The 15,443-nt window shown below is 41.2% G+C and overlaps 1 protein-coding gene across 5 annotated transcripts in view; it reads right to left on the bottom strand.

Annotated features, from left to right (window-relative positions):
- Positions 1-15,443, bottom strand: part of fmnl3 (formin-like 3) — a 109,331-nt gene that overhangs the window by 8,286 nt on the left and 85,602 nt on the right. For 3 of the 5 annotated variants that reach the window (XM_060937432.1, XM_060937434.1, XM_060937433.1), the window contains exons 15-25: positions 14,917-15,000; positions 14,346-14,470; positions 12,873-13,075; positions 11,926-12,160; positions 9,975-10,043; positions 9,758-9,838; positions 9,543-9,672; positions 9,166-9,326; positions 7,388-7,489; positions 6,651-6,743; positions 6,182-6,305 (exon numbers count right to left, since the gene is read on the bottom strand). In XM_060937432.1, coding sequence (XP_060793415.1) covers positions 6,182-6,305; positions 6,651-6,743; positions 7,388-7,489; positions 9,166-9,326; positions 9,543-9,672; positions 9,758-9,838; positions 9,975-10,043; positions 11,926-12,160; positions 12,873-13,075; positions 14,346-14,470; positions 14,917-15,000 — 1,407 coding nt within the window. Of the gene's footprint in view, positions 1-1,266; positions 1,403-6,181; positions 6,306-6,650; positions 6,744-7,387; positions 7,490-9,165; positions 9,327-9,542; positions 9,673-9,757; positions 9,839-9,974; positions 10,044-11,925; positions 12,161-12,872; positions 13,076-14,345; positions 14,471-14,916; positions 15,001-15,443 lie in introns of all 5 variants that reach the window. The other 2 variants (XM_060937431.1, XM_060937435.1) reach the window with 1 other exon arrangement.

The following is a 15,443-nucleotide window of genomic DNA, read 5'->3' as shown; positions in this document are numbered from 1 at the left end:
TTTTCCCGACCGACCCCAAATCTTGTGCAAAATGTCAGGAAAAAAAATTGATGTCTAATGCATGACGCAATATAAACTGTGCTAGCAGTATAGCACAACGTGACAGAATGACAATGTAAGGATGAACAAACTAAAGCAGTCACTCAAATTACACAACTGCCGGTTAGTTGCTACTTTTTTTTTTTTAAAGACATTTTTGGGGGCTTTTTTCACCTTTATTGGATAGTGTATAGACAGGAAATGAGCGGGAGAGAGAGATGTGGAGGGATCAGGAAATGACCGCGGGTCAGAATCGAACCCGGGTCCCCGGATTTATGGTATGGCGCCTTATCCACCTGAGCCACGACGCCCCTAGTTGCTACTTTTAAAATGTACGCTCGTTTGTTTTTACTGGAGATGCGGATCATGACGACGATCGCGACGACAGCAGAAACTTTTAAAGGGGGTCCAATGGGTGTGTCCGTACGCTTTAACAACTCTGATGTTGAAAATATTTCATCTCTGATCTGCCCTCTATTTGGTCATACCAAAGACCATCGTAAAAATGGTGCCCGCTACCATCTGGCGAGGCACGCTGCAATACAGATGCGAGTGGGGAGTCAAACTCTTGTGGTTACCAGAGGACTAGCCCACCACTGTAACCCTAGCTATGTAATATAGGCGAGAGGCCGAGGGCTACGAAACTGAGATCAGCACCACCAAACGCGCCATGAATGGTGCGGGAAGAACTTTGACTTTGATCTGCCCTCTAGTGGATATCTGTTTAATCTTCCAGATGTATGATAATTACGCAGGTCAGTACGTGAACAATGCTGCTCATATTGCGTCGTCACACATGAAGTATAAATACGATTTTAGGGAAATGAGGCGTAATGGAGTAGTAGTTCTTAAAGTATCTATGAAAGCCCATTATTATGCCCAGAAAAGTGCCAAGGATTACAAACTGCACCTTTAACCCAAGTGCTACTGAAGATCAGAAGGACCAGCTAACACGTCGTGCACTGATCTGTACCTAGCCCGCTATTTGTTACCTCAGCAAGGTAGAATCTTGTTTTTCTTTCTTGGATGGAAAGCCTAGATCAGAGGGATGACCCAGGATCAGTTCCTCCATCATCATCATCCATATAACTGATCCCAGACCAACACCTTTTCATCCCTACAGCTAAAGATTAGTAAGTGGTTTCTGGTGCTCTGTAGAGAAACAGGAAGCTCATGCATGTGTCCTGTGGCATGCAGGGTTTTAGGGGGAAAAAAGAACTGAACAACCTGCTGAATTAGGGACAGATTTTGAGAGGGAGCTTAGGAAGGGGCTAGCAGTTGGACTCGTCGTACAGGTTGGTGTCGCAGAAGAAGCGCGAGCCTCGCTTGGCCGTGCGCGCTGTAAACGGCACGCTCTTCAGCGCTGATGGGAGGGAAGGGAGGTTAGAACAACAACAACAACGTTGGCGCTGATTTACAACCATGTGCTCTGAAAGGAAGCCCAACCTTCTCCTTGCACACAAACTTTCCCATTCAATGCTGTAAATGCTTATTACATTTCAAGATCAGTAATGAGCAATCGACTCTCAATTTTCTGTACCACAATATTGTTGATTTCTCAGTTCATTAGACAAATGGTGTTGATTTTAATTAAAAGCCATCATTGGTACAGCGAAGCTTTCTAGGAGCACTTCAGTTTAAGTACCAGTTGGAGGTAAAGCTGTTCCTTTGTTTTCCACCATGGGAAGCCTTTAGGACAGATGTTAACAAGGAAGCCTAAGGAGGGAAGGAATGACTGTTTATAGCTGCTGTAACTAACATAAGCAATAGGGTGCATCAGTTGCCCCCTAAAAATGAAAAGTTCCTCCGATCATGATGCATTTTTGTTTTTATGTTCCTTTTGGTAAGAAAACACACTGGGTGAAATATTTTGACAAAATTCAAAAGTTTAATGGTGGCACCAGGAGCTCAAAGTTATGGAAAAAGCTGCTATTTTATGATAAAATTTCAATCACTTTTCATGAAACATTACGGCACCTTATGGAGTATACCAAATATCTTAGATACACATTTTTAGTGCATATTCTAAATATATTATCAAGCACAGTTTGAGTTTTAGCTGTTCATTGAATCATTGTTCAACTACTTTTAAACAATCCAAATGTATTATGAATCACATTAATGCTTCTCAATCCCTTGCAAAGGTTCTTAACATGATCTCTGGGTCACAAGAAATCAATAAATGGAGTCCAACATTGTGATTCAAACCTTACGCGAAAACATAAAATAAGCGTTTTTTTGGCAAAAAATGAAGCTCATGGTGCCACCATTAGACTTTTGAATATGGTCAAAAAATTTTACAGGATGTCTTTATTGGTGAAAAGGAACACCCAAACAAAAACGCATAAGATTTTATGAAAGTGAGGGCAACTGATGCACCCTAATAAGCAATAACGGGTACTAAATTGTTTGATGTTCCACGACGACAAGTTTAACAGTGTGATGCGTCATTCTTAAATTACTGATTAAAAAAAATTATTGTTGGCATATTGCTGTGATACAAGAGGAATAAAATATTTTGGGATGTGATTTTATTGCATAATAATCTACTTCAGGGTCGTAATAGTTGTTCTGCTTCACCCCCCGATGATCTTCCTATAACTGGATGCACTGAAGTATTTTATTTCTTACATAATTTACTTGATTAAGATCAGGGATCTTTAGACAGAGCTGAAATCTATGGCTGCATCCAGATATGCATAGCTTCATACTCAGTACGCAAAAAGCAGTACAGGAGGTGTCCGAATACTCAGTCGGCATTTAATCAAATTAGTCAAACGATATCTGGATGACGTACCACACTATGCTACATTATACTACACTATTCCATGTTTCAGCTGAAGCCTCGGAATAACCCAAGAAGAATGATTCTCCTGGGAAAATACAAGATGGCGGATTGAAGTGGTATCTCTGGTGTACGAATGTAAGCATCCGGAATAGTTTAAACGTTGCAGAAGTGATTGTTTTTAAATTTTCACAGCATATGTAGGTAAACATCATCTGAGAACATCCAGGTCAGAGGACAGGTAAGATGGTGGTGGGGTACATCCGCATTGTGTCCTTAGTACTCGCTTGCTTGCTTGTAGAATGTTCTAGAGTAACAGTTGGGTAGTAGGTACATACATACTGAGTATTCGCACTGCAAAAAATGGCCTTTCAAAAATAAGAAATAAAAGATTAAAACAAAGCATATTTGCTTGAATCAGGTGAAAAAAATCTGCCAATGGAACTAGTCAAATTTGACTTGGTAAGATTTCTTAAAGTAAGATGAAAAATCTAACCTTTTTTGAGATGAAATAATTCCAGAATAAGATTGGGGAACTTATTATGCGAGATCTGATTAACTCAAAATAGTTCTTATAACAAGATTATACTTCTTACATTTAGCCATTCTTTTTTTGGGGGGGGCCTTTTCCACCTTTATTGGATAGGACAGTGTAGAGACAGGAAATGAGCGGGGGGGGGGGAGAGATTGGGAAATGACCTCAGGTCGGAATCGAACCCGGGTCCCCGGATTTATGGTATGGCGCCTTATCCACCTGAGCCATGACAATGCATGTTGGGGGGCACTAGATTCAAGGATTTCAGTAAAGTTCATTTATTCCCAAAACAAGCATACGGTACTTTCTTTTTTTTTTTTCTTGAAACAAGATGAACCGCATTTGACAAATGTCCAAAATGTACTTACTTGTTTTAAAAAAAACTTTTTATTTTCAAAGGTGCTCCAAATAAGACTTTCAAGACGTTTTGCTTGTTGGGCAATTATGTCTTATAATAAGGGTGGCTAGATGTTTTGACTTGAAAATAGACAAACTTCCTAAGATTTTTATTTTTTGCAGTGCGGACACAATCCTACCTCACCGTAGCCTTCATTTCATTTTCAAACAGGAATTTCCACTAATCTTGGTGTTCATGGTGATTCCCACTGAACACTTGAATTTCAAGCTTTGACACCAATATAGACAACAAGCATGGAAGCCAGCTAATGACTTGGCTAAACTGTTTAGCTCATGTGTATGTAGCTGTTGTGTATTTTAGACTGTCACAACTATCATTTTCCTAAGATTTGTTGGTTACTGAAACAAAATGTACAATGGAATTAATGGACTGCTGCCTGAACTGTTTAGAAATGCCATCTTGTAATTTAGTAACATAGTACTGAATGGCACAGAGCTAAAATTTACAGTGTCTTGCAAAAGTATTCATCCCCCTTGGTGTTTGTCCTGTTTTGTTGCATTACAAGCTGGAATTAAAATGGATTTTTGGAGGGTTGGCACTATTTGATTTACACAACATGCCGACCACTTTAAAGGTGCACGTTATTTTATTGTGACACAAACAATAATTAAGATGCAAAAACAGAAATCTGAGAGCTAAGAGCTGGTCCAACCAATTCACTTCATAAGTCACATAATTAGTTGATTAAGATCCACCTGTATGCAATCAAAGTGTCACATGATCTGTCACATGATGTCTGTATAAATCAACCTGTTCTGGAAGGACCCTGATTCTGCAACACTACTAAGCAAGCAACATGAGAACCAAAGAGCCTCCAAACAGGTCAGAGACAAAATTCTGAAGTATAGATCAGGGTTGGGTTATAAAAAAAAAATCCCAGACTTTGAATATCCCAGGGAGCACCATTAAATCCATTATAGCAAAATGGAAAAAATATGGCACCACTACAAACCTGACAAGAGAAGGCCGTCCACCAAAACTCACAGACCGGGCAAGGAGGGCATTAATCAGAGATGCAACAAAGACACCAACGATAACACTGAAGGAGCTGCAAAGATCCACAGTGGAGATGGGAGAATCTGTCCATAGGACCGCTTTAAGCCGTACACTCCACAGAGCGGGGCTTTATGGAAGTGTGGCCAGAAAAAAAGCCATTGCTGAAGAAAACATGTTTGGAGTTTGCCCAACAGCATGTAGCAGACTCCCCAAACACATGGAAGAAGATTCTCTGGTCAAATGAGACTAAAATTGATCTTTTTGGCCATCATGGGAAATGCCATGTGTGGCGCAAACCCAACACCCTGAGAACACCATTCCTACAGTGAAGCATGGTGGTGGCAGCATCATGCTGTGGGGATATTTTTCATCTGCAGGAACAGGAAAGCTGGTCAGGACTGAAGGAAAGATGGATGGCACTAAATACAGGGCAATTCTGGAGGAAAAATCTGTTTGAGTCGGCCAGAGGCTTGAGACTGGGACGAAGGTTCACGTTCCAGCAGGACAACGACCCTAAACATACTGCTAAAGCTACACTGGAGTGGTTTAAAGGGAGACATTTAAATGTCTTGGAATGGCCTAATCAAAGCCCAGACCTCAATCCAATTGAGAATCTGTGGCATAACCTGAAGATTGCTGTACGCCAACGCAACCCATCTAACTTGAAGGAGTTGGAGCAGTTTTGTCTTGAGGAATGGGCAAAAATCCCAGTGGCTGGATGTGCTAAGCTAAAAGAGACATACCCCAAGAGACTTGCAGCTATAATTGCAGCAAAAGGTGGCTCTACAAAGTATTGACTTTGGGGGGGGGTGAATACCTATGCACACTCCAGATTTGTTTTTCATCTTAATTATTGTGTGTCACAATAAAACAATAATGTGCACCTTTAAAGTGGTAGGCATGTTGTATAAATCAAATGGTGCTAATCTCCCCCCAAAATCCATTTTAATTCAAAACAAAACAGGACAAACACCAAGGGGGGATGTCAATACTTTTGCAAGACACTGTACGTAGCATTAGGATAGTTTGTGTCTGGGAAGCGTCTTTATTTAAGCACTGTCTTTAGTAAATGTTTTAAATCTTAGTAAACAATAACAAGACAGACAAAACATTTAGACTGGTTAAGACTAAACAAAAGCATTAGATGAGATTAACTCTCCCCTTACGATCGCAGTGACAGATGATCATCCTGAACTACTTGTATTGCCTTAATGAACTGTGCGTAGAATTATTCCCTGAGAACGGATTCGATCCTAAACCACAGTGCATCCGTGTAGCTACTGTTCACTCTGCTGTAAGGGACACTGCGTAGCGTAACACATGGTGCACTGCCGTTGCGAGGAGCTCAGCACCACCACTGTGATCCTGGAGCTGGGAATGATGGGATTTGTAGTCCTATGTTTCCCACCTGTGATGATGTCCTCAATGGTGCCGTCTTTGCCCTCGTAGACCGGACGGTGGTCTTTGGCCTGTCGCCGTCTCAGCTCAGCGATGAGCTCATGCTGCTGCTGCCTCTTCTTCTGAGCTTGCACCTGTAGGGAACAGAGCATACTCGGTCTACACAGGGTCTTTTTCTCCAGGAATCACCGGTCACTTTATTTATGCGAATTCGGCCGTGTCAAGAGCTTCAGGAAACGTTCACGTCAAATATCAGAATGGCAAAAATGTAATTAAAAACTGGTGGGGTTTTGAGATCATTCAAGCAATATTGTACTTGAGGCCACAAGGGGGCGCTGTGGGAAGTATTATGGGAAAGTGTGACCTGAAATTATAGCCCATTGTTCATGTTTCATTTGAAGAAAGAAAGAAGCTGATGCGTGTTGGATTACTTGTGTGTGTGCGTGTGCGCATGCTTGATGGAAGTCAGCATGTCATACCTTGGGGTCATGCTGTTTGGCCTCCTGAGCAAGCAGTTTCACCCTCATAGCTTCCTCCTGTTTCTTCCTCAGTTCGTTTTCCTCAACTGCATCCTGAGAACGAACACACGCATACAGTACAAACACTGTTCTAGAAGTCCGGTTGTAACAGTTTACCTGAATTATAGTCCTAACAGTCTCGCCGGATATTCCAAGAAAGAAAATTTGAGCATTGTAATTGCACTTCTAATTGTGTGTACACACACAGACAGCATAGACCCTGAGGCTACCCGTTTCCTCATGCAGGTCCATAAATCCACGTGAAGGACAATGTGAGGAACAGGCGTGTGTATGAGTGTGTGTCCGGGACAGAGCGGACAGCGCTCAAGCCCAGCCTAAACACAGCCAGTGCTCTTTTAACTAAACGCAGCTGCATCTTCCTGTTATTCATCCGTCATTCTCTTCCCCTCACCCTCACAACCTGCTCTCATCTTTCTACACTACACTCTGAATGGATGATCACAACCAGAACATGATTTAACCCTTGAAACTCCCAGGAGTTGTCAATTCCCCATGCTCCAAGCTCCTGTATATAGCAATTCTATTTCCTTCACTGTACTTACTGAATAATTCATCTGATTAAGCTTTTAGATGAACAGACTGCTAACGTGATGTCTAATTCTGCTTTTATCTTGTGGATCTTCACTGTATAATTTCCTCTGTGCGCATTTGTGGATGAGAAATGAAGCTGAACCTACTTTGTAGGCTTTGATGAAGCGCACGAACACGGGGAAGAACACAGATGGAGGAGTTGTCTTGGGACTCTCGCCAAAGTACATCACCACAGTGTTGAAAGCCTCCTGCATGAGCGTTAAAAGAAAACAGGTGCTGAGTCCAAAAGAAAAAAAAAAAAGTTTATTCTGTAATATGTAGCATGGGTTGGAGACAGACTCTCAAGTCTCCTAGCTAGACATAACGTACAAATAAAAACAATAATGTCTTTCAAACTAAACGTTTAATTGAGAAATGTTGCTGTAGCCGATTGGATAAATTTGTTGAACAGAACTAGCCTGAAGTTAACAGCATGGTTTTATATCTTGGTGGGTCGACACATGGACAGGAATACTTGACTTTATTTTTATAAAGTCAGAGCATGGCGGCACGGTGGTGTAGTAGTTAGCACTGTCGCCTCACAGCAAGAAGGTTCTGGGTTCGAGCCCAGTGGCCGACGGGGGCCTTCCCATGTCTACGTGGGTTTCCCCCACAGTCCAAAGACATGCAGATTAGGCTAATTGGTGGCTAAATTGACCGTAGGTGTGAATGAATGTGAATTGTTGTTTGTCTCTGTGTCAGTCCTGCGATAACCTGGCGACTTGTCCAGGGTGTACCCCGCCTCTCATCCATAGTCATCTGGGATAGACTCCAGCTTGCCTGTGACCCTGTACAGGATAAGCGGTTATGGATAATGGATGGATGTTGGAACATTTGGCTGATCTTCCACGAAAGCGTATTGGGGCCATTGTAAGTTAAAAAAAAAAAAAAAAACTGCTGGGGGAGGGATTTCTGAATATCTCTGAGATTAAAACTAATAAATTTGTGAGGAAAAAACCTCAGAAATTCTCTCTCATCTCATTATCCGTAGCCGCTTTATCCTGTCCTACAGGGTCGCAGGCAAGCTGGAGCCTATCCCAGCTGACTACGGGCGAAAGGCGGGGTACACCCTGGACAAGTCGCCAGGTCATCACAGGGCTGACACATAGACACAGAACCATTCACACTCACATTCACACCTACGGTCAATTTAGAGTCATCAGTTAACCTAACCTGCATGTCTTTGGACTGTGGGGGAAACCGGAGCACCCGGAGGAAACCCACACGGACACGGGGAGAACATGCAAACTCCACACAGAAAGGCTCTCGCCGGCCACGGGGCTCGAACCCGGACCTTCTTGCTGTGAGGCGACAGCGCTAACCACTACACCACCGTACCGCCCCCTCAGAAATTCCAAGATTAAATAAGTCACAAATTTCCGAGGAGAGGGGGAAAAAAAAAAAACCTCAGGAATGATTTCAGGATTGCTAGCTTCCTGGCTGCAGTGCATTCTGAGAAATGTAGAAGAAAATCTCTTTGATCGATTTATTTTATAGTGGATTTTATATCAAGGAAGAAAGACTGTATTTCCTATAACTTGCGGCTCAGCCATTTCAAAGCAAGCGATTTTACACAGATGCGAAGAATCCACATGGTGAAAGTAACAGGAAATTGCTCTCCCACAATAATTACACACTTATAAACGGCTAAGCCAAAAAAAAGGACACAGACAAACAAAGCTGTGCAGTTTATACATTCATCTCCTGTTACATCCAGGAAGTGTAACAATTGATCATGTGCTTCCTGGCTGCAGTGCATTCTGAGAAATGTAGTAGAAGATCTCTTCGAGCTTTATTCTTTGGTTTAGTGTACCATCTCATCAATAATTATGTCGATGCAAAGTGCTCACAAGGACTGTAAGAGAAACGTGTGAGTGTTCCTTACCTCAGCAGTCTTGGCGTCTTTCTGTAGCTTGTCCAGTTGTGGGTCGCTGGCCTGCAGGAAGCCCTTGAGGACAGCGTGATCATGCAGGCTGCACTCTCTTCTGATCAGCTCCATTCCTTTTCCCAGTTCCTTCACATCGAGCAGCACATTTTCCAGAGACACTGCGAACACGTACACCCACACAATATAATCACAATTGGTTTTATTAGCCAAGGAACACTTTATTTAAGAGGAATTGGACTAGGTAGTTGCTCACATCAACATACCGTAGATATTGTAATAAGTGTAGAATGATAAAAGTTAACAGTACAGCTAATAAAAATATCCCATGAGTCAGTGTACGTGAATGCTATCTGCCTCCCTGTGCATTTACTTGCCTGCTGCAGCTTTGTCTACAAAGTGCAACTCGTTGTAGAAGTTTGCGAGCTCTGGGTATTTCTCCTTCACTATCAGAGCGATGTAGTGAAGCAACGTCATCTTGCGGTCAGTAGACTTCGTGTCCAGCAGCTGGAACAACGCCAAAATATGGAGAGATTAAACATGTACGTTATATTCACACAGTAAAACAGTCCCGTTAGATCATCCATCATACCAGATCCAAACTTTGGAGCTTGAAACCATAGACTGAGCCTCTTTTACTACTGTTCATGTAGTTCCCCAAGGCCAAAATAATCTGTACAAAGACATGGAGGGGGAAAAAAATGGTCAGATTTATGATATTGTAATAGATCATCTTACTCATCATAACAAATTTAGGCAAGAGTGGTAAAGAGGTCTTGATTTTGGTAACATGATATAAAATCTCCTACCTCGAGCATTCTTTTCAGTTTTGGAGAAGACTTCACTGAGGCTGAAGCAGCAATGATGGCGTTGAGTTGCTGTGGAAAATAAAGATTATGACATCCACCGATATACACCATCATTTATTATCCAGGAACCACTTAAAAAATTCTCTCCATATCATCGTCATCTTTATTTGTAAAATGATTACATAATTATAGCAAATTATTATAATTATTATTATTAGTCTTCATAGTAGTAAAAATAGTGGTAGCATTACTCATAGTGGAAGTAGTATTAATAGTCATAGCGTGAGCACCAGTAGTAGTAGGATGAATAGAAAAAGTAGTAGTATTGGTGTTATTAGTAGTAGAGATAGAATACCAGTCGTAGTACTATTAATATTAGCAGTAAGAGGAGTAGTAGAAATAGCAGTATTAATATGAGTATTATAAGTGGTTTAGTAGCATTCTTAGTAGTAGGAGGAGTAATAGTAGCACCAGAAATAGTATTAGTATTGGGATAAGTAGAAATAGTAGCATTAGTGTTTCGTAGTAGTCCTAAGTAGTAGCGTTAAAACTAGGAGTAGTACTAGCATTATTATTAGCAGTAGTATGAATGTTAGTAGTACAAGTAGTAGGAGGGAATAGTATTAGTTGTAGTACTGGAAGTAGTGTTATTTGCAGTGGTAGTAGTAGTAGAAATAATAGTATTTGCCGTACTTCTAGAAGTAGTATTAGCAGCAGTATTAGTACTAGTATTAACAATTTAGTAGTATTACTAGCATTGATGGTCATAGTAGTAGCCATATTAGCACCAGAAATAGCATTAGGGTGAGTCGAAATAATACTCGTCTTGGCATTGTTTGTAGTTGCAGTATTATTATTAGTAGTAGGGTTGTAGAAGGAGGACGACAAGGAAAATAATAGTATTAGCGGTAGTCCTAGTAGTAGTGTTAATACTAGGAGTAGTACTAGCAGCAGTATTAGTACTATTATTATTAGCAGTAGTATGAGTATTAGTAGTAGGAGGAGGGGAAATAATAGCATGTGTAGTACTGGTAGTAGTGGTAATACTAGAAGTAGTATTCGCAGCAGCATCAGTACTATTATTAGTGGTGTTGTAGGAGGAGGACGACAAGGAAAAATAATAGTATTAGCGGTAGTCCTAGTAGTAGTGTTAATACTAGCAGCAGTATTAGTACTATTATTATTATTAGCAGTAGTATGAATATTAGTAGTAGGAGGAGGGGAAATAATAGTATTATTTGTAGTACTGGTAGTAGTGGTAATACTAGAAGTAGTATTCGCAGCAGCATCAGTACTATTAGTAGTAGTAGTGTTGTAGAAGGAGGACGACAAGGAAAAATGATAGTATTAGCGGTAGTCCTAGTAGTAGTGTTAATACTAGGAGTAGTACTATTATTATTATTAGCAGTAGTATGAATATTAGTAGTAGGAGGAGGGGAAATAATAGTATTATTTGTAGTACTGGTAGTAGTGGTAATACTAGAAGTAGTATTCGCAGCAGTATCAGTACTATTATTATTATTATTATTAGTAGTAGTAGTAGTAGTAGAAGTACAAATAATAGTATTTGTGGTGGTTCTAGAAGTAGTATTAGCAGTAGTAGTACAGTAGTATTACTAGCATTGGAAGAAGTATTAATTGTCATAGTTTTAGCCATATCAGCACCAGAAATAGTATTAGTATTAGGATGAGTAGAAATAGTTGTAGATTTGGTGGTGTTTGTAGTAGAAGTAGAAGAAGAAATAGCAGTGTTAGTGTTGCTAGGAGGAGGAGGAGGAATAATAGTGGTAGTACTAGAAGTAGCCTTTGTGGTAGTATTAGTAGCAGTAGTAGGACGAGGAGGAGAAATAGTAGTATTAGTAGCATCATCATCATTACTATTAGTAGTAGTGTTAGTAGAATTAATAGAAATAGTAATCATGATTAAAGCCTCATTGCTAAGCTGGCTCACCGGGGTCAGCATGCCGATGTTGTCGCTGAAGTTCCCCACGAAAGTGATGATGCTCATCCTCTGTGTGAGACGCTCGATCTTGCTGAAGAGGAGCATGAAGCGGTCTTCATCAGCCAGCTGTTCCAGAGGCCGCCGTTCCTTCTCATACTGACGCAGCAGCTTAATCTCTGCCTCTGTAGGCAGGAAACGCATCAGACACTCCACAAAATCCACCGGCAGGGCCTTGAGATCAAACCTGCAATCATCAACACACACATCTCAGGTCCTGTGACTTGAGGACATAATCCAGGAGGAAGGTAAAAACGAAATCATTTCAAAGTACACTAGGCCTAGTTATTAAGAAGTCTTATGTCACCAGTTATAGGAACCAAATAAAGTTTCCTGTCGGAGGATATTATAGAAGATAATTTGTTTCAATCAGCGCACTCTTCATTCTGTTTGTGAAAAAGCGTTACTGAGTGTTAGAACCAGTTTTATATTAAATTACAAAGTTGAAATCAGTCAAGTGGCTTTTGCTAATGTTTACGTTGGAATTGTGTTTGAGAGAAAAGGCTGCGCGTACCCTCACTGTAAACAGGCGTGAATTAGCTGTGTGGGTCTGTCACTACAGGAAGTTTTAGTAAAACTGTCATGGAGCCATGTTTATGTTTATTTCCATTTAAACATGTCTCAGTTTAGCTCGAGTGCCTCTTATAATTTATTTCAGTGTGTTTCGTTTCACTTGTGCTTCTCTTTGTGTTTACTTTCATTGTGCTTTATGCTTTCTTAAATTTAGTGTCAGTTATATTTTTATCTTCACGGCAGCCTTGTTCAATGTGTTGATTTGACTTTGTCTTACACCAGTGTCTATACGTGTGCTGCTGCTGCTTAAATTATGATATTTCCCATTATCAGTAAAATGAGCTCTCGTTCTTTCGAGTGAATCCAGGTAGAGGATGGTTACTCACGTTTGGATGGCTCTGCAGATCTCCTCCGTGCTCTTGCTGGCCTTGCGTAGTGTGATGGCTAGGTTCTTGGAGCGATTAGCATCGAGCAGCTGAACTTTGTTCATGGCCTTACTGGAGGTTTTGCTCTTCGGACAGGACAGATCAACCACAGGACCTTGTGCTTTAGTCTTAAAAAGCTCCTCGAACTTCTCCAGGTCCAGCTCCTAATGCACCACACAATCCATTTAAGGAAATCTGCATGTCCAATGCATCCACACATTATATCTGAGACTTTACATTTACACTGATGGCATTTGACAGATGCCCTTATCCAGTGCGACTCACAGAAGTGCTTTGAAGTTTTTACAGGCGTGTGCAAATCCTAAATCCATTAGTGTCGACGTGTTTGCCAGGCTTGCTCAATTAAGTCCAAATAACTAGGCTATAAAAAAAAAAAAAGTCAACTAATGTAATTTAACTCAATGCTATCACGAGCTCATCATGTGCATCAATGCAGACTATGGAAAACGAGCGAGTTCTTGATTCCCTGGGAAGAATGACACTATTTCACCAAAATCTTTATTACATTACAGGCATTTTAGCAGACACTCTTATCCAGAGTGACGTACAATGTAACCAGAGCAGCCCAGGGATAGGTGCCTTACTTAAGCCTAGGTCACAACCGGACGTACGATTTTTTGGCCGTGCGATTTTTGGCGTTTCCCAAATCGCTGCGGTTTTTTTTGTTCATGGAGAAAGACGGGCGTTGACCGTAAGTTTGTCTTGCAACCTGAAAAAAACGTAAGCGCCTGTAGAGTTTGTTTGACATGACAAAGAACCTCTGCGGCCGGGCTACGGCTCGAAAATCAGCAAGTCACATGCGCGCCCTCCGTGCGTTTCTTGGGTTTTTTGCACGTAGACTGGCCGTAGGAGCACGTACGGCCGGTTGTGACCGAAAGCTTTAAGGGCACTTCAGCCATGCCTGCTGGTCCAGGGAATTGAACCTGCAACCTTTTGGTCCCAAAGCTGCTTCTCTAACCTTTAGGGCATGGCTTCCCCCTTTTTTTTTTTTTTTTAAACCCTCTCCTGATAACATCTCTGTGCCCTCAACAAAAATGCATTAAGTCTTTCCTAACATATCTAGTAACCCTTGCTGAGAGAAAAAAAAAAACAAAAAAAAAATGTCAGACTTGATCCAGCTTTTGTTTCCAGGTTAGATGAGTGATTTGAAGATGAGTGTTGATTTGTGTTGTACAGTATTGTGTGGGTTAAGGTTAAGCTTAAAGAAGGCTCCAGCTCCACCCCCTGGATTACTGGATTCTGGCGGTCATATTTATTCTCTTTTATTGAAGTGAAACACAAGGTCGCTGCATGTTGTGTCAACATTATAGTTACATAATGGTTTTGTGCTGCGCTGTGCAGTATTTTGCTCAGCTTTGCTACTGTTTCCACACCTCTTCCTATTTCTCATAGTGTCACCCAGGTGAGACTCACCTCAAGCACTCGCTCATCATCGATCTCGTTGAAGACAGTGCCATTAATTTGGTTGGGCTTCAGAGCAGTCCAGTTAAATACAGGAAGACGAAACTTGGTCTTTATGGGCTTCTTGATGCGGATGGCTACAGGTTTATACACAGAGGAGAATTTTATTATTATTAAAAGTATAGCATGCATCATTTTTTTTTAAATCCAATCCTAAATGCATCTGACAACCCAATAATGTAAATTAAATTCTGGACCCTGCTTACGTTTCCTCTTTGAACTTCAAGAGACAGACTTAAATGAACATAATGAAAACCAGTTGCTGGGAGACTCAATTAGATCAAGTAAGGAAGGAAATAGAAAAGCTTTTTTCCAAAAACAGGAAGGAGGGTACAGTCTTATTTTTAACCAGACTCCATCAGAGAGCGGAGGCGAACTCCGCTCCAAGTCCAAATAACTGGAAACAATGAACATCCAAATGGAGACAGGATTCACTGGGAGGAAATCAGTGACGGAACTAAAATACGTTTGCATGCATTGAGATTCTGGAAAAGTCTGCATGTTAACGTATTCGTAATCTCACCTGATAAACCAACACTGAGGATGACTGAGGGTGAAGCTCCAGGAAGCGGAGGCGCCAAAGGTGGAGGTGGAGGCGGAAGACTCTCTGTTATAAAACAGACATCACATTTTATCTCTTTTCTGAAAGCTTCACATCCACCAGGCTGTAAAAAATACAACACTGCCAACAGCACAGGACATTATCAGCAGTGAGGCCAGAGATCACTCTGACACAAATTTATCCCCAGTACAGCTGTTTCCCCAGCAGAAAGGGCATATGTGCGTGTGTGTGTGTGAGTCTCCTGAGCTGAAGGAAACTCCCTAATTCTCCCTTTCCTGTAGCTTAAACTGGATACAAAACATGTCATCTTTGAAAGTAACATCTTTGGAAAGCCCTATCCTGCAGAGTTTGGTTCTGACCCTGGGTCTAAGTCAGAGAAACTAATGAGGCTTTTCGAGTGGTGCAGAGGTCCAACTGGTTGCCCAAACGTTGTTAGATTATGAGTTTGAATTCATTTGGATTATTCCACAGCCATGTGTGACTTTCAG

Source organism: Neoarius graeffei, chromosome 13, assembly GCF_027579695.1.
Source record: "Neoarius graeffei isolate fNeoGra1 chromosome 13, fNeoGra1.pri, whole genome shotgun sequence".
Taxonomy (NCBI): Eukaryota; Metazoa; Chordata; class Actinopteri; order Siluriformes; family Ariidae; genus Neoarius; species Neoarius graeffei.
The sequence above is the reverse complement of the archived record's forward strand: the minus strand, read 5'-3'. Positions and strand labels throughout refer to the sequence as shown.